Source organism: Parasteatoda tepidariorum, chromosome 9 (assembly GCF_982258835.1).
Source record: "Parasteatoda tepidariorum strain Cologne lab strain chromosome 9, Ptep-v5.0, whole genome shotgun sequence".
NCBI classification, from domain to species: domain Eukaryota; kingdom Metazoa; phylum Arthropoda; class Arachnida; order Araneae; family Theridiidae; genus Parasteatoda; species Parasteatoda tepidariorum.
In genome coordinates this window covers 48,469,186-48,493,368 of record NC_141763.1, presented here as the reverse complement: position 1 = coordinate 48,493,368, position 24,183 = coordinate 48,469,186, and the positions used below count along the sequence as shown (strand labels likewise).

The 24,183-nt window shown below is 27.8% G+C and overlaps 2 protein-coding genes across 3 annotated transcripts in view; one reads left to right on the top strand and one right to left on the bottom strand.

Annotated features, from left to right (window-relative positions):
• LOC107445490 (WD repeat-containing protein 36) overlaps positions 1-10,801 on the bottom strand; it is a 30,754-nt gene extending 19,953 nt beyond the window's left edge. Inside the window, exons 1-9 of the mRNA XM_016059892.2 lie at positions 10,526-10,801; positions 7,606-7,633; positions 7,307-7,407; positions 6,827-6,944; positions 6,136-6,320; positions 4,783-4,915; positions 3,916-4,091; positions 467-587; positions 40-189 (exon numbers count right to left, since the gene is read on the bottom strand). Coding sequence (XP_015915378.1) covers positions 40-189; positions 467-587; positions 3,916-4,091; positions 4,783-4,915; positions 6,136-6,320; positions 6,827-6,944; positions 7,307-7,407; positions 7,606-7,633; positions 10,526-10,669 — 1,156 coding nt within the window. The 5' untranslated portion in view covers positions 10,670-10,801. The remainder of the gene's footprint in view (positions 1-39; positions 190-466; positions 588-3,915; positions 4,092-4,782; positions 4,916-6,135; positions 6,321-6,826; positions 6,945-7,306; positions 7,408-7,605; positions 7,634-10,525) is intronic.
• A 91-nt stretch (positions 10,802-10,892) lies between these two features.
• On the top strand, positions 10,893-23,299 carry LOC107445472 (uncharacterized). 2 transcript variants are annotated; one of them, XM_087151732.1, is made up of 5 exons: positions 10,893-11,124; positions 13,994-14,130; positions 17,249-17,359; positions 21,836-21,977; positions 23,129-23,299. In XM_087151732.1, the coding sequence occupies exons 2-5, from the start codon at positions 14,016-14,018 to the stop codon at positions 23,175-23,177; spliced, it is 417 nt and encodes a 138-aa protein (XP_087007858.1). In that variant the 5' UTR covers positions 10,893-11,124; positions 13,994-14,015; the 3' UTR covers positions 23,178-23,299. The 2 variants fall into 2 exon arrangements, with proteins under 2 accessions (XP_087007858.1, XP_087007857.1); XM_087151731.1 differs by lacking the exon at positions 10,893-11,124 and adding an exon at positions 12,225-12,364.
• Positions 23,300-24,183: the final 884 nt, after the last annotated feature.

Genomic DNA, 24,183 nt, shown 5'->3' with positions numbered 1-24,183 from the left:
ACGTAAACTTCTAATAGAAAAAAAATTATAACTACAGACCTGATACAAAATCAATTACAGGCAACATCTTATTGGGATCATTTCTAACTCCCTTCTTTTTTGCTGCTTTTCTGTTGAAAGATGCTTGGCCAAGACTTTTATTTAGATTATCAGCAACAGTAGAGAACGATCTTAAAGTTGAATCTAGACCTATGAAAAAATAGAGAGTATGGGGAATTGGAATTTAATGTAGAGCATAAACTAACATTTTCAACAAATAACACAGCAGAACATATAAGTAATTATCAATTCAACAAAGAAACACATAATCATGCTAAATTTTCATACAAATTTAACAGGGTTCTTGCTAGAAATTTAGCAATATGTGTAAATTGAAATACAACAAAAATACATTTTCAGACTTAAATTCTAATGTTTTAAACTAAAACAGAAGCAACAAGTTTTAACAAGGTTAAATGGTGGTTACCAGCACTTAATATATCTTTTCCATTGGCTCCGTAAAACTGAATCTTAGTAGGAGGGCTACTGTGACCTTCTCTTAATCGTAACAGTCGACCACCTTCATCTGGGAGATCAAATATCCACATCTGCAAAAAAATACAACAGTTATATATAAGAGCTTTGATATAAATATGAGAATTGGAAAAATAGGTGTAAAAAGATACTGTAACAATCAGATAAAAAAAATCTACAACCTAAGATTCAATCACCAGTATTTCATATTAAAAGAAATTTTATTGTTTATAGGAGTTCACTTCAAATGATCCAAATAATTTGCGCAGACGATAATTTAGGTAGGGAAATGAGAAAAAAATAATACCCCGAATACATCTACTTTTTTTCCTATTTTAAAAAAAAGATTTAAATATCTGAACTTAGGGCCGGGACAGCCTGGTTGGTAGGGCACTGGGCCCATGTTGAAGAGATTATGGGTAGGGTTCGATCCCTGAAAGGTCGAAGACTCCCCATATAGTTAACGGCGACTGATGCATGTTAAATCTGTTGGGTCACTAAGTCCTCCATGCTCCCATAACAAATCAATACCCCTGGGAGTACTGATCCAGGAACTTCCTTGTTTTCTGGACTGGGATCAAAATTACAAGGATACAGAGTTGATCATTGGTAGTCGTAAGCCTAGAATTGAGTCGGCTGTTCGATGGTTACATATAAAAAAATCTGAACTAAAATATAGGGAATTGTGGCTGGCTGAAAAATATGGTACAAATAACAAACATCGAAGTGTAAAAAATAATGAAATTTTGTAAGTAACTAAATCAAACAGCGAACTTAAAGTGTAAGCAAATGTGATCACTAATTCTTATAAAAAAAAAGGGAATTTATTCTAAGAAATCTGGCATGCAGTTTTAGGTAAATTTAATCAGCTGTGTGATACATATCAGACCGTGCTTAATCTTTACCTTCTTAACTAATTTTGACACTGAATAATGTTAAAAAAAATTTCAAATTACTATAAAGAAAAATTTATCACATTAAATCAAACATTTATTTTAATAAGTTATCAAACATAGCAGTTAAAATATATTCAAAGTATTTTGAAATAATGATTATCTTATTTCAAAATACTTTGAATTAAGGATTACTGAATGTTTGTAATGCATACAAATATAACGAGCAACTGAAATAAATTCACAAAAATTTTCTGAAATAAATTAGTGAATTGTTCCTCTAGTGAGCCACGTTAAAAAAAATCAAAACTGCCATCAATCTTTATACTTTGCATTTGGATGAGTGCCCTGTACTATCTGCTTATTTTAGTAGAGTTTTGAAATAATGAAAAGCTCTTAGTCTAATGATGAAGTGACAAAACACCTGGCAATTGATAAATTTAAAATTTTATTTGAATCGATTTTACACAATTATATAAACTGAAGAATAATATTGAAATTAACAAAAAAACACACACACATCACTATGTCTCTAGAACTAATTGCACGAACCAAAATGTAAGAGTTAGTGTTGAAATTTTCTCTATTGTCTTGAAAAATGGTACAGTACAGAACCCGTTATCCGGAAATCTGAAAACCGGAAAACCAAAAAACCGGAACGAAATTCAATGAATTTTCCCGCCATTTTTTAAAAAAAAATTTTTTTTCCTCATAAGATTTTAGAAATTTTCTTTCTTTTTTGAAAGATTTTTACCTTACAATCATTTTGGAAATAATCATTAGTGTATTACTTCATCGTTTTTTCTTCTTTTTAAGATTATATTAAAAAGTTTTTTTTTTAGTTGGGTTTAACAATTAAAAAAAACGACTTTTTGTAGCGATTCAGAAAACCGGAAAAATCAGTTATCCGGAATAGCGATGGTCCCGATCGTTCCGGATAATCGGTTCCCTACTGTATTTTAAATAATAAATTATAAAATATCAAAGAAAATAGTTGAACAGTTTTTGGAAAATCTGATTTTTTCATTATGTTTTCCTAACATAGTAGAGTATAAAAACGATTATACAGACTGGTCATACCCCTTCACCTAAAAATCTGGATAATTTTACATTTAAATAAATAAATAAAACAGTCCAAAACTGACACAAAACTTAGCATCGAATTGCACTTTCTTATAATACATATATAACCAATATAGTTGATGTGCTAATGTCATACATAAGTGTTATGGTGTTTTTGTCTTTCATCATTCATTAAAATTTTTTGATGCAGCAATAGCACACATCTTTTGTTTTTCCATTGGTTGTGGTTTAAAAATACATCTTACACTCACAAAATTAGTAAAAAATTGGACTGTGCACTCTAGCATATGTTTCAAAAGGAAATGAAACTGGAAATGCATTTCTTTGCCCTCTAATTTTAAGAAGAAACTTTTTCCTCTACTGGAGAACTGTTCCTCAGACAGAGAACATAAAATACAGTAGGGAACCGATTATCCGGAACGGTCGGGACCATCGCTATTCTGGATAACTGATTTTTCTGGTTTTCTGAATTGCTACAAAAAGCCGTTTTTTTTTAATTGTTAAACCCAACTAAAAAAAAAAAAAAAAAATGGAAATAATCTTAAAAATAAGAAAAAACGATGAAGTAATACACTAATGATTATTTCCAAAATGATGGTAAGGTAAACATCTTTAAAAAAAGAAAGAAAAATCGTAAATCTTATGAGAATGCTTTTTTTTTTTTTTTAAAAAAATGGTGAGAAAATTTATGGAATTTTGTTCCGGTTTTTTGGTTTTCCGATTTCCGAATAACGGGTTCTGTACTGTAGAATTATTTTTGTTGTTTTGTTGTTAAATTTCTATTTAGAGAAGTCAAGGTCAATATTAATAATCCAGTCAATTGGACAATTAAACGGCATTCTAGTGGTTAAAAAAATACATCAAGAGGATTAGATGAGCAAAATGTAAAAATATAATGTAGTTGATGCCAGGGATAGAAATTAAGAAAATTTAGTCACTAGCCTGTGATCCCGCCATTTTAAGATATCAGAAGTTGATACACACTGTCATTGGTCGGTTTACTTGCCTAAATTAGATTTCATTTTTAAAAAAGCTGACATAAATTAAATGAAAAAGTACAAAACAGAGAATGTGTAATATTCTCAAGTATGACAAAATATTATATTATATGATCAAAACAGCTTAAAATCTCTTTACATCAATTGCTGGTTTGAGAGACAATTGACAATTAATTTCATGGTGGTTCAAGTTAAATTTTAATGGTTCTGGATCAACTGGCCATTCTTAATTTCAAGCCCTTCATACTTTGCCTTAGGTAAATAATACAACTTATACCTAAGATTAGGCAATCAAACCTTGAAGGTTGCATTACATTATAAATTTGTTCATTAATTATAACTTTAATGGTAATTTTTTTTCCTGCAATGGGTACATTATAGTTATTAATAGTTTTTTAACAGCAAGGACAAAGAAAAAACTTTCAAACCTTTATAGAGTTATCACTCGAAGAAGTGATAAGTAGTGGTTCAAAGGGAAGAAACTTCATTCCAGACACACAACCCCTGTGAGCATCTCTTATTTCACTGTGCAAACGTCTTTTGTCAAGATCCCAAACTGCAATGTGCCCCATTGGACTAGCAGTAGCCATAATTGGTGGCCCATCTAAAATTAGATTAAATCAGGATAATTACACAAAAAATAAAAAAAATAAATAGGAAAAAAAAAACATAAGTAAATTTAGAAATTATATTTTCTATAATTATTGAAATAAAACTAATAATAGCAAACAATAAGTAAAATCTTCTGAAACAACTACAATGCCGATATTTATTATATTTATCGTTTACAGACATTTTATACTTATGAAAACAGTTGAATAATTAAGCAAAGATATGATAAGGACCAGAAGTAAGTGATCTTTTATTTTTAAATAAGATTTATTTTGCTCAAATTATATTACATAGCATAAAAAACATAAAAATTTCAAGAAATGACAATTAAAAAAAGATTAATTTAGTTGTCAATTACAAAATAAAATTAAATTAAAAAAGAAAAAATGTCTATAAAATAAAACAGTTATCTTACTTAGGAACCAATTTTATACCTATGTATTGTAGCTTTATACAAAGGGAAAAGAAAACTGTGGAAACGCTTGAATTTAAACTTAGTAAAACAATATTCAATGACTTATACCATAAGCAAATTGTACAAGGAAAAAAATTCACTGAAAATCACATGTTATAATCAGAAAAAAAGCTTAGATAAATTTATTTGCTTAGTTAACATTTCATAAAATCTCTCTCATTTAACAAAATATATTTATTGTTAGTTAGAATTTAGCAATAAAAACTACCTGTTCGAAAAGATATAGCTGTAACTGCACCCCAGTCTTGTGTGAACTTCATAACAGTTTCATCAACTTTTATATTGTGAACATAGATATCTCCTGATTCTAGACCAATAGCAACAGTATCCAGCTTTGGTGCCTACAAGTGGAACATTACTGCTTCAAATTGCTTTTTTTTGCTGCATATTTATTATATATTTTGTCTGTTTATTATTTTTTTAAAACTTCAAGTTTAGGTGTTAGAAACCGAAAATAAAATTTACTTAGTGAAAGAAACTATCTTATTGGTGGGCTGTATCATAGTTGAAGTTAAATAAGAATCAATGAATAAGTAAAATCAATTAAATGTTAATGAAAACAAAATCTAAAAAATTTAAAACTAATATTCAGTCTTGCTTTTTGTTTCTTGAAAGACCCTCATGAACAAAGAATTAAAATATCATTTGATGTAGACTATTTTTTTACAGTTAAACAAAAAATGCTGTTTTATTTAGATACCTAATATCTTACCTAGTGTACCTAATATCACAGATATATAAAATAACAACTTTTCTAATAATTCTACATAAGGTACCAAAAATATTATTTAAAAAAATTAATTATAATGTATCAAAGAAAATTAAAAAAGAAACATATTAGTTACATTTTTAATTATTTTGTTAAGCAATATTATAACTCTACAGACAATTCTGAGGTCCTTCCAGACTTTTTGTAAAAAGCCCTGTTCTATGAAATATTGTGAATACTGTAAAATAGGGTCATTTCTAACAGAATTCTGTTTTTATGTTTATGCTCAGCAAAAGGTTTATAATACATTAATAAATAAAGTTCAGCTTAAGGGGGGAAAAATCCTTGCCTTTCAATAAGTTGTGGTTTAAAAAAAAAAAAAAAATTAAAGATGCCATCGACACTGATTTTCAAAAGAAGAATTTTGTGAATTTTTAAAATGAAAAATATTATGAAGAATCTTCTTTTAAGACAAAAAAAATAATTCATAAAATGTCAAATTTTCCATTAAAATTATTTATGGCAGGTCCAATTTTCTGGTCAAATAATTTATGAAGAGGTCTGCTTTAACGATGGATGCAGTGGATTCAAATTTCCTCTAAATGGTTATTGGCAATTTCTAATATTATTGTTTATTGATATTAATACTACTATATTACAGTGGGTCATAAAAAAACATATTAGGAAAAACATAAACAACATTAAACCCATATTAGGTATCTACAACCAGAGTATCCATTACCACAATCTTTTTAATGAAATGATAAAAAAATCACATGTTTGCAATACTGGACGTTGTTATTTCTATTTCCCGTAATTTAGAAAAGGGTAACTTAAGACCCTTTAACTTACTTGCTCTAAAACTGTGACTGGAGATCCCCATCCTTCAAATGTGTAAATAAGTTTAGTAGTCCTTAAATTCCAGATCTCAAGCCTACCATCACGGCATCCAATAAGAATTTTATTTAGGTAAGTACTCGGATGAATAATAGCAGAAATTTGGGTATTGCTACCAAAAGGTATTTCCAAACTATTTTCTGAAATTAAAAAAGAAGAAAAAGAATACAGATGTATATAAGTAATAAAACAATAAATGAAGAAGAAAATAGCGTTAAATAGAATTGATAGAGCAAAAAAATTATAACAGGCAAAACCAATATAAAATACCAATAGTTGTTTGGTATTTTACATCGGTTTACCAATAATTTGTTGTTTTTACCATCGCACCTTGCTAATGTCAACTTGAAGAAAAGTTTTGTTCACATTACCAGTTTGATTTTTTTTTCTTCAATAATAATAATTAAAAAAAAAACGTTTAAAATACAGACATTTTAGATTAGATAACTATATGTAACATATTTTTGCATCGAAAATTCCTTTCTTGAATAAGTAGAATTTATATTTTATTTTACACTTAAAATAATAACAAGGAGTAGATGCTGAGTAATGATCGAGACTAAGTAACAGGGTCGAAATCCTATAGAATATAAAAGTCAAGAACTCAAAAATATATATAATTAATAATAATTTATCATTTCCTTACCTTCACTCTTAATATTCCACAAAATTAAAGTGTTATCTTCATAAATTGCAATTAAATGAGGCCCAAAAGGAAGAAGCAAAGAGACATTTTTTTCAGGACCTATGTAAGTATGTTTCAACTGAAAAAAATATGAAATTCTATTACACACAATTTAATATAGCTTAATGAATAACATAAGATTATAAAAATGTGTTTAAACTTCTTCAAAATAAGTTTGTTTCAGATTTTTCCTCTTATACATTGAATAACAAGAGGGAAAATATGCCTGTTAGATTGGAAAGCGATTATGTTAATCCAAGAGAAATAATGCTAGATCATAGTTGGGTTCAAGTACCCAACAAAAATTTCTTTCTGGCACTAAATTTTGTTAGCTGAATATCCAGAACATTCAATTTATAAATTAAAAATCATAGCAATTTCAAATAAATTTATTAAATCTATAATAATCCTTAAATGTTTAAAAAAAACAACTATATATACCTCATTCCCTCTTCGCCATGCATAAATGACGTTCTTACAGGCACTGAAAACAAGATAAGAGTCGGAGGTAAGGTAAGTAATTTCTTCAGAATGTTGCCCACCTATAGAACAAACACAAATAATGTCAAACAAATGAGCAATCAAATAAGGTACTAAATAAGTGATCATACTTTTATTAAAAATATTTTCTAAACATGTTATTCAAATGAATGAAACACTAACACACACATCCTTAGATCCCTAAATAATACAAATAAAATATTAAAAAAAAAAAAGAATAAGAAATTTAATATACTTACTAACACTCAACAAGTTCAACTTGGAACACTAAAAATAAAAGGAAAAATATGAGTAAACATAAATAAAATATAAACAATTTAACTTAAAAACTAGTGTAAATGTAAAAACTACTTCCAGTTTTGCTTGAAATACAATCATTCAAGAAATACTGGGACATGGTAAATAATGAATGTTACTCGGTTCTGGTTACTGCGGGGTGCTAGTCAAATCTTTCAACAAAAAAAGCACCTTTAAAGTACTTTTTAAGCACTAAAAAATATTTATAAGCACTATATACATTAGCAAAATAATTTTCCAATACTTTACATGATCATGATAAAATAACTAGTTTCTGACTAAGAACTCTTTTCTTAATTATATTAGCCACCATAAGAAGATTGAGATATTTTTCAGTTCAATTTCAGAGGGTGGAAAATGAAACCTGAAATTAAGAATATCTTGCAAAATGCAACAGAGTGGCACATGAGAGTGCAAAAATCTCACGGATTCCAGTTCAGTATACGCACATGCGGACCCGCAAGTAATTCATCAAACATGCAAAATGATTGGCGCTTCCACACGCAATGGACTGATGGTACACCGAAATACATTGTGTTCGAATCAATTGTGAAAACGTTGATTACAACAATGCAAAAAACTACACTTTTTGTGTAATATGTGGCAAAAATCGATGTGGTAAAGAAAATATCTCATTTCGAAAAGGGAAAATTCAGTACACTTTTTTTAAAAAAAAAACACAAAATAAAAAAGCACCTTTAAAGGCATTTAAAAAACAAAAATAAGTATCTTTAAGAACTTTTCAAAAATGCTACACACAATGACTGATAAAAATTAGAATAACAAATAAAGATTATAACCAGAGCAAGTCAAAAAGTGATTACTAAAATTCAAAATTCGGACATCAAAATACCTTATTAGTAAATCAGAATTTAAAAACCATATTGAAGTGGCTGATAAATTGATAAACAACTCCCATAAAAATGAGGTGGATTTAAGACAGAAACATAACCAATTGAGTATGGCAAAAAATTATTACTCAAATTTTATATTCATGTGTCACAACTGCATTGTATTAAAAATATCATTTCAAAAATCACATGAACCAAGACGGAAAAACAGTTGAAAATCCAGACTATTAAAAGATACTATCACTTTTTGTTACTGCGCTTTCCTCTAACAACTATTCTTTTTTTTTTTTTAAACTAGCAATATGCTACTTGCAAGGTAGCAGAAACAGAGCCCTTATTAAAGTAGTTTTATAATAGTGTGCAATTTTTTTAAAATTAACTTAAAAAGTTTTATTAGGAAATTCAAATTAATATGAATGGTTTCCAGATGCTGTTCCACAGAACCTTAGAATTCCATTGAGGGTCATACAGATTCCGAGGATGAGAGCTACTTAATTTTTAAATCAGTTATGATTTTTAAAATCTGTAGTTAAACCTATAATGAATTATTAATTTATTATTTCTGCTATTTGTATGAAATTATTTAATTGAGATGCTCACAATCAAGAAATTTTAAAGCTGTTTCTTTTAATGCCAATCAAACGAAAGAATTATGAAAAGAATATATCCATTTATGAAACATTTTAGTAGAATTTCACATTAAATAAAAACAACCAAATGTAATATTGAAAAATGATACTTTAATAAGCAATCTCAATGTTTATTTTTTTAATTTTTTTATTTATTATTTTAATAGACACAATATTTCAGTTAATTATTTTCAATTTATGTATGAGCTAAAATTAAACTAAGAGTTAGACTAGGTACTGCCTAGACCTGCAAAAACAACTCTCTGATGCAAATCCCCAAAAAATAATTTTGTGATTAATTATGATAAAACAATGATAAATAAATTTCATTCTTTATTTATTCACTCAATATTTTCAAAATATTTAATAAAAATAGATCATTGCCTATTTTTAAAGTAATTTATAGTCTTTTGCTAAATATGTTTAAAATTGTTAATAAAATTTAATCATTATATCCCTGGGTTTTGCCAAACGAAGGTTGAACATTTGAGATCCTACATCAAAAAACAATTCAGATTGTTGGGCTAAACTATAGGGACTACATTCTCTTAATTGGCTATATTCTGCTTATTTAAATGGTTAAGAAGCAAATCGCAATTCAAAGTATGTTTATGTGTTTGATTTCCAAGCTAAAAAAATGCTGAACATAGGTATATATCTATATACCTGTTCACTCAAACTATAATGGCTAAGGAGCCAAAGGGTTTTTGAACTGCAAAAATTTAATAAAATATATACTGGTTTGCCCAGGGTTGGTTACAAACGATATTGTTTGAGTTTATCCCTTTTTGCAATTTTTTTTTCAGTCTCTCTTTTTGCAATTTTTTTCTCCACAGTAGGCCACTATCTGTAAGTGCAAAAATTTTTGTATATTTCGACACAGAAATTAATTAGGAAAACTTCCCATTCATATAAAGTACTGCTGATCTCTTGCTTAATAGTAAATTTTTTAAATCAATCATAAGAAATTGATGACTGTTTAAAACAAATTTTTCAACCAATTACTTAAATTATTTAATTGGTTGAGTTTAAGAAACAAACGATTGAAAAAATAAGGAGTCAGTATGATTTTTTGATATTTTTATTACTAAGAGTCAATATTTAAATATTGTGTTTATACTTCTGATTCTGCTTCAGTCTTTCATTGAATCTTGATCCATTCGATTTCAATGAGGTAAAGCATAAAAATCGATACAATGGTTTTATAAATGTATGTTAAAAAAATTGTAAATTTAAAATATATTTTTCGCCTAGGCAAATGTAGTTGGAGCGACAGAACAGATCACGATTCGGAAATATACCCTATGATGAAAATAAAATAATGGAACGGAAAATAAATATTCTATATATTTATGAAAAATAGATATTTAAAATATACTGACTCCATAAGTATGAAAAGATTTGCCGACAGCCGTGACCACAAGACTTTCTTTTCGAGAAGTGATATATCGTAAATTTAAAGGAACATGATTGCTAACAAATCCGAGAGCACGATAACTAATAAAAATTTTGCTAGGTTGAGGCATTTTACTTGTAAATCATGGATAAACTTAAATTAAAGCAATCAAACAATTCGATTCGGATAAACAAAACTAGAAAACTGCACGTGTTGAAGATTTGTTTACTATTTCTTGAGAAAGTTCTTCGCTGCTTACTTTTGTTTGATGCAAGTTTCTAAATGGCATACGAAAAGATTTTAATATTGAAACGCATAGAAATAGGCATACGGAAGCGCTTAAATAAACAAATATTATAGAATGAGCAGCGCGTAAATTTGCTTATACCTCTTTGATAGTTAAAATGTCAAAATAAAAGTTTTCGAGTTTAAATTTCTTGCTTTAAAATTCGTTAAATTTTTTCTGTATACTCTCACCTCTTCTTCAACAGTCTAGTTTTATCACTCCTATTCTTTTTAAATTAGTGAAACTATATAAATTTTTTCTGAAAAAGTTTTCCTTTTGTTGGTGAAATACGAAGAAAGGTATTTTGTTTTTCCTTAGGCTTGAACGGGATGAAATTTCGTTGCTAAATTATTTTGTAAATCTATGGCAAGAACTCTGCTGTTTGTTTTAACCTTTAATCTTTATCTTCTATTTTTTTAAAAAAAAAATATTGTTCTCTCTGTATTTATTTGTGATAGCCATTAGATACGTTTCTTATAACGATCCCTGCTGCTTAAAGAAAAAAAGACGTTAAAACGTGAGGTTGCTTTATCTTGAGTTTACAAAACAATAACAAATATTTACCAAGGGTCATTGAATTTATTTTGACATAAAAATATTTCTTATACTCACTTTCTTCAAAACTTTTAAACTGTAGATCTAAGCATATGACATGCTGATTCTAAACAGCCATTCCCCAGGACCACTTAGACTGAAAACGGGACGTCCTTCCTCTCTCTTTATTTATATAAAACCCAAGATGTTTCACCTCTAATAAATGCTTACAGTAAAAAAGAATAGATGTTTGAATCATTTTTTGGAAATATTCGCTATCCGTTGATTCATTGTTAACAAAATAATATTTCTATAGAAAACTCAAAAATTTTTAACATCTGTTTAAGAGTGGTTTTCTTAAAATGGAAAGTTTAGTTCAGACATTCTAATTGGCATTAAAATATCATTGCATCTATGTAATAGCAAAAATGACTTGTTGTATAAAGTCATTATAATAGAAAGATTTCAGTAGTTGGTTGCTATCATTAAGGAGTGCAGTTTATAATACATACATAAATACTATAAGAAATTTCAAAGTGAATTGATAAAAAATATGTAAAAAGAAATGCAATTCATTAGGGAAGCTGTTTGAAATTTTTTTTGTCATAGAAACCTTTATGATAAATCTTCATATGAATCTGTAAACATATTAATTTGAAAATTTTTCATGTGAAGAAGTAAATTTTTTCATCGTTTTACCAATAATAAATCTTAAAATTAAGTTTTGTGTAAATTAATTACGGGCTCAGGTGCCCTGCATGTCATCTGTGCAAGGTCAAAATTACATGGTGCTCTTGCCATGGTGGTTAAGATAAGGCCCTGATAAACACGGCTGGGTGCCTGGTCGGGGTTGAGTGCTCTGTATTTTAGCCTTCATGAAAAAGGGTTTATCAAGGTGCGGTTTTCGACGTGGATTGTCAAGACAAGAGTGCTTAAAAGAACTTAATTCAGGGTCTGACACAGTATGAAACCTAAATAGTCATAAATGCAATTTATTTTAATCAGGTAAAATGTCATTTGATTCTGAAATAGTTTTAGTTTAGTATGAATTGGAATAGAAAAATTTCTAAATTTTATCAACTTATGTTTTGTTTTGTTATTTTTTTTTTCATTATAACTTTGTTTAAAAGTAGTTTTTGTGAAGCAAAAGTAAAATTAATAAAATATGTTTAATTTGAAAATTACAAAAATACTGAATTATTTAACTGCATAGTTTTAAAAATAATTACTTTATTAAATTGATCTGTGTGAAAAAAATTCTGAATAGCTTTTACTTTGCTAATCACATTTATATAAACTGAAAGCAAATCTTAATTGTTCAATAGCTAAAGTGTACTTTTAATGAGTGCTGAGAATATTTTAAGTTTTGAAATCAGACTCAAAACCATACTTTTTCAGAATAATTTTTTTTATGGATATTCGACCATCTAAATTAGGGGATAACTGCGTTCTGAAAAGTATGTATACCTAATAGTTTTCAATCCTTGGTGATCCCGTAATTTTAGCAATCAAGAGTTTGAGACCCCTTAATGCTAATTTCACTTTTTGCATATACAGTAAAACCTCGCTACAACAATATTTTTGGGTCCAAATAAATATATTGTTGTAGAGGGATATATTGTTACATCGAGGGGCAACATACTTTGGGGACAAAATAGGATTTTTTTAAAATTTTAATGTTGTGTATGTATTAGCTATAAATGTATATATTTTATAAAAAATTAATTTTCAGAGTGTTATTTTATGACGAAATATTAAAAACAATTGAAATAAAATAAGATCGCAAACACACCAGAAAATCGTTTTTATTGAAAATGGAAATTCGATATTTTTATTTGTTTATTCATTATTATTATTTTTTTTTTTTGACAATCAAGTCAACAAACAAAATATGCATTGAGAAATACGAAAACGATTTTTGTTTGTGAATGGTTACACCCACCCTCCATGGAAAAAATTCTTGTTCAGGTATTAATCTGATGCTTGTGGTCATTTGTGATTCATTATCAGCTTTTAGCTTGAAGGAAATTAAATCATAGAGGAATGTTATACATTTGGAAGCTCTATGGGTGGCCAGCAGTGAATCTTCTCTAGTCAGAAAAAAAATGGCAAAAGATGATAAAATAAGATTTCTTACATTATTTAAAAACCAATTATAAATGGAGAAATTAAGGTTGAAATTTGGAAGAAAAAAATCGTTTTACAGGGGCTTATTGCTTCAAAGAATATCGTAATATTGAGAGGAGGATGGCATTAATTCATATGAAAGTTCTTCGGGACCACGAAACATTATCGTAATAGAGGGAGTTATCGTTGTATCGGATATCGTAATAGCGAGAGTTCACTGTATTTGCATTTTGAGTAGTTTTAAAGCAGAACTTTTGAAAACTTTTTGCTCACTATTATAAAATTTGTTCATTTAACGATAATTCTACCTATTTAGAATTCTATGTATTCTTTGTAATACGCTAACAATTATTCATCAGTTATTTTTATAATTTTGAGTGATCTTATTTTATAATTTTTTTGATATTTTGAAAGATAATTTTTTATAATTGCAGTTTATGTATTTTTTTCTTAATAAAAAGAAAAAATGTTTTATGAATAGAGAGTAAATTATCTAATAATTTGCAGAATTCCATCCACATATTTAAGTATGCCAAAACGCAAAAGTATTTATGATGAAGATCCTTTACAAAGTAAAATTCATGTTGGTGAAAAAGAAGTCAATTTAGGCGTTAATTCTGAAATGAACATGAGAAAAGTCTATGGTATGTAGTGTATTTTAAAGTTCAAGTTAATGCGATTGCATGTAGTTTGTGATATTATTTTAATTAACTCTATTTTTACTTATAATTTTTATTGTATTGTTGGCAAAAAGGTCACCCAAAGTTTTATGTATTAAATTAATAGTTCTAAGCCAACATATTTTTTAATTAAATTCTAGATTATTTTAAATATGCTCAGTTCAATGCTTTGCGTTCGGTCTTTGTATTGTTAAGAGAGCAAAAAAAAATAAGTAAATAGAAAAAAAGTGTTATTTTTCCATGTCATACCTTTTTTTTTTTAAAAAGAAAAAAAAAAGCAGTCACATATTAATAATAGTCAACTTTGTTTCTAAGTTTTTTTTCCATTTCCTTGAAAAATATATTAATGTATAAATTATTTATTACCAGAAAAATACAAAATAATTTAAACTTTACAGCTCTATGCGATTTGGCTGGATAGCATCATTTTTTTTTTAAAAAATCCTTTATAAATATTATTAATAATTTTTTATATATATATGAATAATTAAAAATTGTTATATATATATATATATATATATATATATATATATATATATATATATATATATATCAGGGCTAAAAAAAACTCAGAAATTTTACCTGTCCTTGAGGACAACTTGTCCAACAATGTACCCGTACTCCTTTGAAACTAACCCGTAGCTTCTAAATAAATAAAAATCTAATTTTTTCTTATTTATTATAAACATTTATATAAATTGCACAAGGAATTAGTAGTTACTAGGATTACAAATTACTAGGATTACATTATACAGTAATAAAAGAAATACTAGGTTACTAATAGTAACCTAGTATTTCTTTTATGAAATAGTTTATTTCTTTTATGAAATAATTTAAATGACAAGTCAAGTAATCAAGATCAATGATCAAGTTATCTGGAATGTCAATTTATCCTAGGGTACTGAGTTTTTTAAATGGATCAAATATGACGTTTGCCAGTTCCACAATCAAGCCAATGATTTACAGAGGTTTCAGCACAGAAGTCTGAAAGGGGTTTTCCATTTAGGTAGATGTTCATAATTGTTTTTAACGCTTCTTGTTTAAGACCAGTACATTATGTGTTTTTTTGTAAGTGCATTGCTGAAAAGCCCCTTTCAACCGTTGCAGTACTCCCAGACAGAGAAAACATCAATTCCAATAACAAAAATAGAAAATGTACCACGAACATTAACGAGAAAATGGCCGTCCTCGCGGAAGTCACATTCGAGAAATTTGCTGTCCGCAGGGAAGTTTTGACTGCCGAGGACGGGTGGTTTTTCGAGCCCTGATATATATGTAACATAAAAAACTTCTATTAATCTTTTTATGTTAGTTGTTTGCTTTAAAACAACTTCTAATTAATTATTCTAATTGAAAAACTTTCTCATACTTTTAAAAAGCCACATCCTGTTCTTAAATCTATTTTTGGCTCAAGTATACATAATTATAAGTAAAGACATTTTTCCATTAATCTTCGTGGGAATCATTCGACCTATTTCATAAACCAATAGTCATTTTTAAGATTTCCCTCTTTGCCCTAAATAGAGACATTTTCGGTTTTTTTTTTTGCGAGATTTTCCCTACCAGAGAGACTGATTGTCGATGGAGTTAACTTCACTTTTCGCTCGTCATCCATTTGAAAATTATCTAATAAAATAATTTTCCTTTCATAAAAATCCTGTGTCTGTTTTCCTGCTCGGTCCGACTGCATCATTTTACACATATATATAAATTTAGTCATTATTGAAAAATAGAACTTTATGTCATTGGTATTAAGTAAAGGGAAGGGGGGGGGAACTATGATAAAAATATTTAGGATAAATAAAAAAAACTGAGTAACCGCTATTAAAAAAAATGTGGTAAAGATGATTAAAAAAATAAATAAATAAAAGTTTTTTCGTTTATTTAAATTTAGTTGTTGCTTGGTAGTTAGTAGTGTAATTTGCTTATGAGATTTGTTTTTAAGTAAGTTTTTGAGCGTTTTATTTTGAGCGTTATATTTTGTACTGTATTTTCTCTTCCTGGTCTTGGGCAAAACCTTTCAGGTACAGAGAGAGCAATTTAGACACTTGTTGGGCTCTCTCGATAGAAGAGGTTTTGCATTTATGGTTTCCGGAGCTGATACCCCCTGAAGACGTCAGCTTCGGTTGCCGTATTTTTTCATTTTTCATTGTTTCTTTCGTTACACTTTTTTAAGTTAACCTGTTATCTGTTTTACCGTGCTGGAAAAAATGACAATAATAAATAAGAAACGCTCCGTCATAATGCTGCATTGTAATTAGATCAGAAAAGCAGCAAAAACGAAGCAAACTAAAGCAATATCCTCAATTCTTGAAAAAAGCATTGAAAAAATTAGGAAGTAGACTCGTTTGAATATAATTAAAAAAATAAATATCAGCAGTACATAACTTATGGTTCAGTATAAAGTAATCTAGCTCCAATTTTTCCAAATTTCGCTTTTCCATTACATCCCGATTGAAATCATATTAAAAAATAAATCATACTATGTTTCAAACTATATATCATTGCATTAAAATCTGTTCCATATAAGTAAATGTATGATTAAAATTTTTGAAAATGGAATTTAATATTAACTTCTGAAAAACAGATTTATAAATCACAAAATTATTTTCGCAGATTATTATTTTAAAAAATAATAATAATTGTATTCGCAACAGTTTTAAAGTTTTACTTTGTTCATAGTTAACAATCTGAAAAATTCACAAGAATTATAAGATTTTTGAAATCTCATTCCAAAAGTGCTGTAATTTATTTCACACTTAGTAATTGAAACTTATTAACACAATATATTTACAAAGAATTTACAACTATAAAAACCAATAAAAAAAAATCTCATATTAAAATGATTTGTACATTTATCAAAAAATGGTTTATTTAAAAATAGATATTTTGATTTAAATCAATGATTTTATTAAAATTTTTTAATCAGGATTTTAATTATGAACTAAATCAACAAATCCTGATTAAAAACCTATCTGTGTACAATTTGATGGAGAATTAAAAATTAGTTCACATTAAAAGGGATTCATTTTAACAAAGTTCTAAAAAACTAACTGTTTCTGTTGTATCTTTTTTTTTATAGAAAAGACACGTCAACTTCTTTTCAATGGTGCTGCGAACCGTAAAATTGCTGAGAATGGAAATGCTAATGCACAAAATGGATTTCATGAAAACAATAGATCAAAAGGACAAGGTGATAGGCAATTTAAATTTGAAATATTTCTTGCTTGAAACTATATAATTAATATTTATTTGAATGCGTAAAAATTATCAGCATTTTAAAATCAGTGAATAGACCTATATCCTTAACCATGTATATCAGAGCTCTTGCTAAATATTTTGCTACTTTTTTTACTAAGTGTACGGAATGTAAAAATTCAGAATCATTATGAATCATGATTTATACTTAATCATTATGAATCATGATTCATTACTTTGTCTTTAATAGCCCCACTATGGAAAATAATTTTGTTTTACTTTTCCATTATAATTTAAATAAAATGTTCCCAAATTACTTTGCTTTCTTAATGCTATAAGATAAAAAAAATAATAAAGTCTGATATGGTCAGGTGAGTTCAAAATCAAGCTTTCTTTCATAGAAAGCCTGAAAACCAAACCGTTAAATTAATTTTACTGAATTTTTCAATGCATTTTATATGCAATATATTCATATAAATTAAATATGATTCACAACTAATCTATTTTGAATTTTTTGTTACAGTAATGCATTCGAAAGAACATGTTTTAATATACCCACTTTACCTCTTGGTATAGTTCTAAAATTAGTATATATTTCACTAAAAAACATTTGTAAATATTGTTTTAGGAATAAAAATGCTCTAAAATAAATGTATTAGGATTATTCTTCAAAAATAAAGGCTATAAAAGAATTTTTTATCTTATTTTATTTAAATTAAAGAGTTAAATATCCATGACTATTAAAATTAGGTTTCACTCCGGGTGCTGTTTATTTTGTTGATATCTGTATATTATTCAGTATATTTTCTGCACAATTTCATCACAAAACAAGAAAACTGTAATTTTTTTTTAATTACAAAATAAATGAGAGTGTAAAAATTAATATCTACATTGGTAATTTAAAGTGTTTTTAGTGTCTTATAACAGATGTGTATTTTTATTCAATTGAGTTATTTTAAAGGAATTGTTTTATTTTCTATGAAAAAACTGCCATATGAAGGCAGAAACTTGTGTGAAAACTCATCTATATCTTTAAATATGTTCACTAAGTTGTACCATTATGCTATATTGGTAAATTTTTTAACTGTATAATATGTCTGTTACATTGTTATTTACCCCCTATAATGTCTTCTCTTTAAAAAGATAAATTTTTAAAGAAATTTTGTTTGCAGTGTTATAATTACTATGTAGGGCTATGATCAAACAAGTAAGTTATTTTTCAGCTATTTCATTAAAAAATGTAAAGCATTGAATGCTTACAAAAGCTAACACAGAAGTTGAAGCAATATGAAACAGCAGCCTAATCTTTGAGGAGTTCCTTTTCAAAAATAATTAATTCAGCTTTATGGCTTCAATAAAAAACAAAGTTAGCCACATCTTAAAAGTTGTTGAAGCCAGGGCCGGATTTACATATAAGCTAAATAAGCTGTAACTTGGGGCCCCGAGATGACAAGGGCTCCCAGATCATACTTTCCCCCCTCTTTTTTTAAAGTTTTATTCGGAGCTGGGGCTCTCAGAAGCCGAAAATGCATTTTTTTCCTTTTTTACATTGTCGGACATAATAAATATAAATAAATGACTGAATAAAACAAAAAACTTCGTTGTCACTAGTAGGGTACATATCATCTTTCAAGCAATTTGAGTATTAATAAATTATTTATAAATAAAAAATTTTTTAGTTTAAAAGTTAAAGTTTTTTTTTTGCCCCATCGTTCGATCATCAGACTATTTAATATCTGTTTCTAAGGATCAGAATTCCCTTTTATTTTACTTTAAAATTGTACAAATGATATATTTAATGCTTTCATGTGATAATATGCAGCAGTTTTAAACAGCACTTTAAAATATCTAAAAAAGGACAGAAATTGTCAGTTAAAAAAAAATTAACTAATACTTTTGAATAAGAATTTAAATAACTACACACGTTTGTTTTTCTATCTCATTCTATATAGCATTATTTAAAGTAGACAGTTGCGCTTGGGTATGATGATGACGTAATAAAAGAGGCATACAAAAAAAGCAAATTTCATTTCAGTTAAAATCCTCAATATTATATTTTTAAACTCCTCGAAAATGTAGTAAAAGAGGTATACAAATTAACTGTGGTAAACAAATTAATATTAAATAAGAACGAAACAAAAATGATATCGAAAGATGGGGAATCACTAATGAGACCGGGATGAAAGACTTGATTGAATAGTATAACTAGAAGGTGTTTCTAAAATTCTGAAATCTATCAGGCTTTAATTTTTTTTTTTTTTTTTTTTTACTGTCACAAACTTTATCAGTAATTAAAAATAATAAATTCGTTAGATTTCAATATTGGTTCTGTTTTTTCGTTGATTAATTGTTAAACATTAACAGATATTTGTCTTTTAAAACATTTCATTCTATAATAAGATAATTATTCTACAATTGTAATTATCTAAAACTAATAGCTAATTGATATAAAGCTTTGGCGTGTTCCATTGATATGTTGAATGCTGGTTTTGGCGGGATGACCAGGACAGTAGCTCTATCACATCCCAGCCACTATACACCATCAAGAGCAGAGCTGATACTTTAAACTCATATGACATTTATTCTCTCTGATATTTAATAGACCCTTTAATAAATCCTTAAAAATATAAGCCAAAAATTTACATAAATAACGATAATTTTTTTCTTGCACTAAAATTTAACAAATGTACTTAAAATAATTAAAAAGAAAGCAGAAATAATTAAGAAATATTTTCAATATAAACATCAATTAAATAATATCAGCTTACGAAATGTTCTTTTTATTTTTGCAAACAGTATTAACATAACGGCCCTCACCTGTTCCAGGGACTGCTGGATTGGGTTCAAAATGACAAGGCTAAGGTGTTGAATATTAGTAGTAGTCGGAAACTCGAAATTGGGTCGGCTGTGCAATGACTGTTATAAAATAAACTAATAAATTTGGCCGGGATAGCCTGGTTGATAGGGCGTTGGACTCGTGTTCGTGAGAATGGGAGTTTGAATCCAGCCGGCAGAAGAATACCCATGTATAAAATGGTGACTGGTGCATGTTAAATCTGTCGAGGTCACAAAGTCCTCCAAGTTCTCATAACAAATAAATACCTCTGGGTACTAATCTAGCAGTTCCCTTGTCTTCTGGATTGGATTCAAAATGACAAGGCTACGGAGTTGAATATGAGTAGTCGTAAACTCGAAATTGGGTCGGCTGTGCAATGACTTATAAAATAAACTAATAAGTTTGGTTGGGATAGCCTGGTTGATAGGGCGTAAACTCAAAATTGAGTCGGTTGTTTAACGGCGGTTATAAAAAAAATAAAACTAATAATCAAATTGTATTTTCTTGTATTCTTTCTAACTCTTTGAATATTTTCTACGCACATTCAAAATTTCATGTTTCTAAGTCTTATAGATTTTGTAACGTAAAGAAAATACAATTGAAAAAAAAATTCGCGAAAAAATCATTAAAAATTGAAAATAAAATATATTGAAAATGAATCTAAAAAAAAAAAACTCTTAAATATATAGTGGCCTAGAATGCCAAATTTTTACTCTGTGCTTAAAATGTGTTTCTTTTGTAACTTTTTCCCCTCGTTCAAAAAATATGTGCAATAAAAGAAAGGTTCTACATAATAGTCTCATCACAATTAATATATTTAACAATAAAGTAATATTATCAAATTTTTTAATTATATAATGTTAATATTCAACAATAAAAAATAGTGGCAGTTTACTTTAGGTGCATAGAAATGGAATTGAACTTATAAGGGCCCCATCATTTTCAGTAGCTTAGGGCCCCACCAAGCTAAAAATTCGGGCCTGGTTGAAGCAAACTGTCAATAAAAAAAAAGAGCAGAAAAGTCATTAAAGAATATCATATCAGACGATGATAAAGAAATAATTTATTTTAATAGATTTCATTTAAATAGATTGAAAGAATAGTTAAGATTGAATTTTATTGCGCTTAAATTACGCCTATTCAAAGATATATTATAGAAAATTAATTACCATGCAACTTGTCAAGCATTAAATTAAAAAATAAACAGAAATTATGAAAAATAAACATTCTTATGCTCATTATGTGAATGCATTTCCAGGAACTAAGAAGTGGGGAAGATGAGGTGTCAAATGACAAAAAGAGGCTGTGGTGAGTGGGTGGTGAATGATGTAAACTTTTTTGGTGGCCACTTTATTTATTTGACAGGTGGCAACCTCTAATCTTGCCCTTTATGTGGTATCCAGACCTTCTGCTGCATTGTATTTTGTTGTTGTTATTTTTACTGTATGATTAGGCGTGAAACTCTTTTTGCTAAATGAGATAAAAAAATAATTTAATTTACAGAGTATGCAATGGATTTAAATGTTTATATTATATTGATAATAACTAAAGTTGGTAAAATTGAGTGTAAAGGTTAAAATATTTTACTTCAAATTTTGCAAAGAGATTTTTTAAAATTTGTTATTTGTATTTCAGGAATAACTAATGGTTTGAATGGTCATTGTTCGTCACAAAACATGATTGCCTGTGTTTTCTGTGAAAAATGTACTGTTGCCAGTAACTGTAGAACTTGCAGTATTTGTTTTTTGAGTTACTGTCACTTGTGTTCAATTTTGCAGTGAGTAATTTTTCTTTTCTTTTTTGAATTTTTCTAGCAATTACTTCTAAGCAGTGTTATTGAAAACTGAAAAAATCAAATTACAAATTTTTTTATGTGAATTATTTTAATCTTTTAAGAGGTGTCTGGTTTTTGTTATTTTATTTGAAAATCATATGTTTATATATTAGACAGTCGGTACTTAACAAACTTCCATTTTGCGAATTTTTCTATTTTGCGATCTTTTTCAATGTATTTTCTGGGGGAAATGACCTCGAATTGATTTTCGAAGCCACTTAACTTTTAGAGAAAGCGGTAAAATCCCTTTCCCTTTTTGTTCACATTTCAAACGAAAAACTCCGACAAAATTAACAGATTTTATCGGTAGCAATTGAACTTAAGAACACATGTATTAATGTATGTTTAAAATTACCTTTCTAATAAATGCAGCTATAATTATATACATAAATAAAAAAATTTTTTTAGTTAAAAATGTATGTAGCATAATAGTGTGACACTGGATAATGTTCTGTTCTATTCTTGTTTTCCATGCAGATTTCTTTTATGGTTAAGATTTGTAAAATAAATAATAGATACTTATTTACAAGATAAAATGTATCAATTTCTATTTTAATTGTCTCTAGTGTTTATGGATTTAAAACTTGTTATGTGTTTAAGTATTTTGAAAAGTGATTTTCTATTTAACAAATTTTCCATGTAACAAACTTATATAATTTTGTTGTTATATAACCATATAACAACAAAAGGGATAAATATGTAAAAAATACTGTGTGTTCGTTTCTTGTGTTTATGTAATTTATTAGCATGTTTATAAATGACCAGTTGAGGAATTACTGGCTGCATTTTCTGAATTAGCAGTGATTATTAAGCGCAAATATGTTGCCTTTCAGTTCTAAATTTAAGTCTTTTTAATTAATGTAATATTTAGTATTAGAAAAGTAAGACTGTATAAATGTTTAAATATTTTTGTATAATAATGACATGATTTTTATTTTTTAAATTTTTTTTTATAAAGAATGCCTGCTTTATAAACAACTTGTGATTCCTTGTTTAACCAATGTTTGGAACCACAGATTTAGAGAATGAAAGATTTAAATTCTTATTCAATTAATATTATTGTCATAAATTTTTTTTTAAAATTCTTTTTCCAGGTATGGCTCACAGGAAGAAACTGCTGTATGTCTATCATGTCTTCAGTAAAGATAATCATTCACACTTTTAAATATATATTTGTAAATTATGTATAGAGATTTTATGCAAGCAAAATTTTTTCTAGTTCAATGTTAATAATTTATTGTAAATAAACTAATTTTTATAAACAAGTTTATTTAATTTTTTTTAATCCTTTGCTATTTTAGCTAACTGAATGCTGCAGAGAAGAAGGCCTTAAATTGCAAGGTTATTCTTAAGAATAAATTTTTTTTTTTTCATTTAAGAAAATATAATTTCATTACCAAATTTATGTTATCTATTTTTTCTGTTTATTCATATTAATTTTCTTTGACCAAAGATCGAGTTTTGTGCAAAATGCATAAAATTCACTGTCCAAAACTATTCTATAGTATTAAAACTATAGTAAAAAAATATAGGTTTAATATCGGCGGAAATCCTGCAATTTGTATTTTTATGATTCTATGGCTGAGTTATATAGACTGTATGGACAGCCACAGATAGTGCAGGTCATCCGAAGCAATAGATTAAGATGGCTTGGCCATGTCTGGAGAGGTCCAGAAAACAATGCTGTACGAATAGCCACCTTTAAAAATCCTTCTGGATCTTGGGCCAGAGGAAGACCTCCAACTAGATGCTCGATGACACTACTAAAGATCTCAAAGTAATAAAGATTAACAACTGGAAAAAAGTCGCCATGTATAGGAGGCTACACGTGGTTGAGGCAGCCAAGACGCGTAAGGGGCTGTCGTGCTGAAGAAGATGACTGAGTAATAAAATATGTAATGTGAGGAAGATGTATTGTGTAAACTATAATATCTATCTTAACGCTTAATAATTGAATGTATGAGTTCATAGACCATCTCCACCAAAACTGATTTTACAGGAGAGACAAAAGTCTAAATAGTTAAGTATCAGCTCGATATATAGATTTTTTAAATTTAAATATGGCTGATTACAAAATAGTCTATTGCAATTCTGAGATGACTTAACTTTCTAATTTAAAAAAATAATTAGAACTTAGAGATGACCGGTT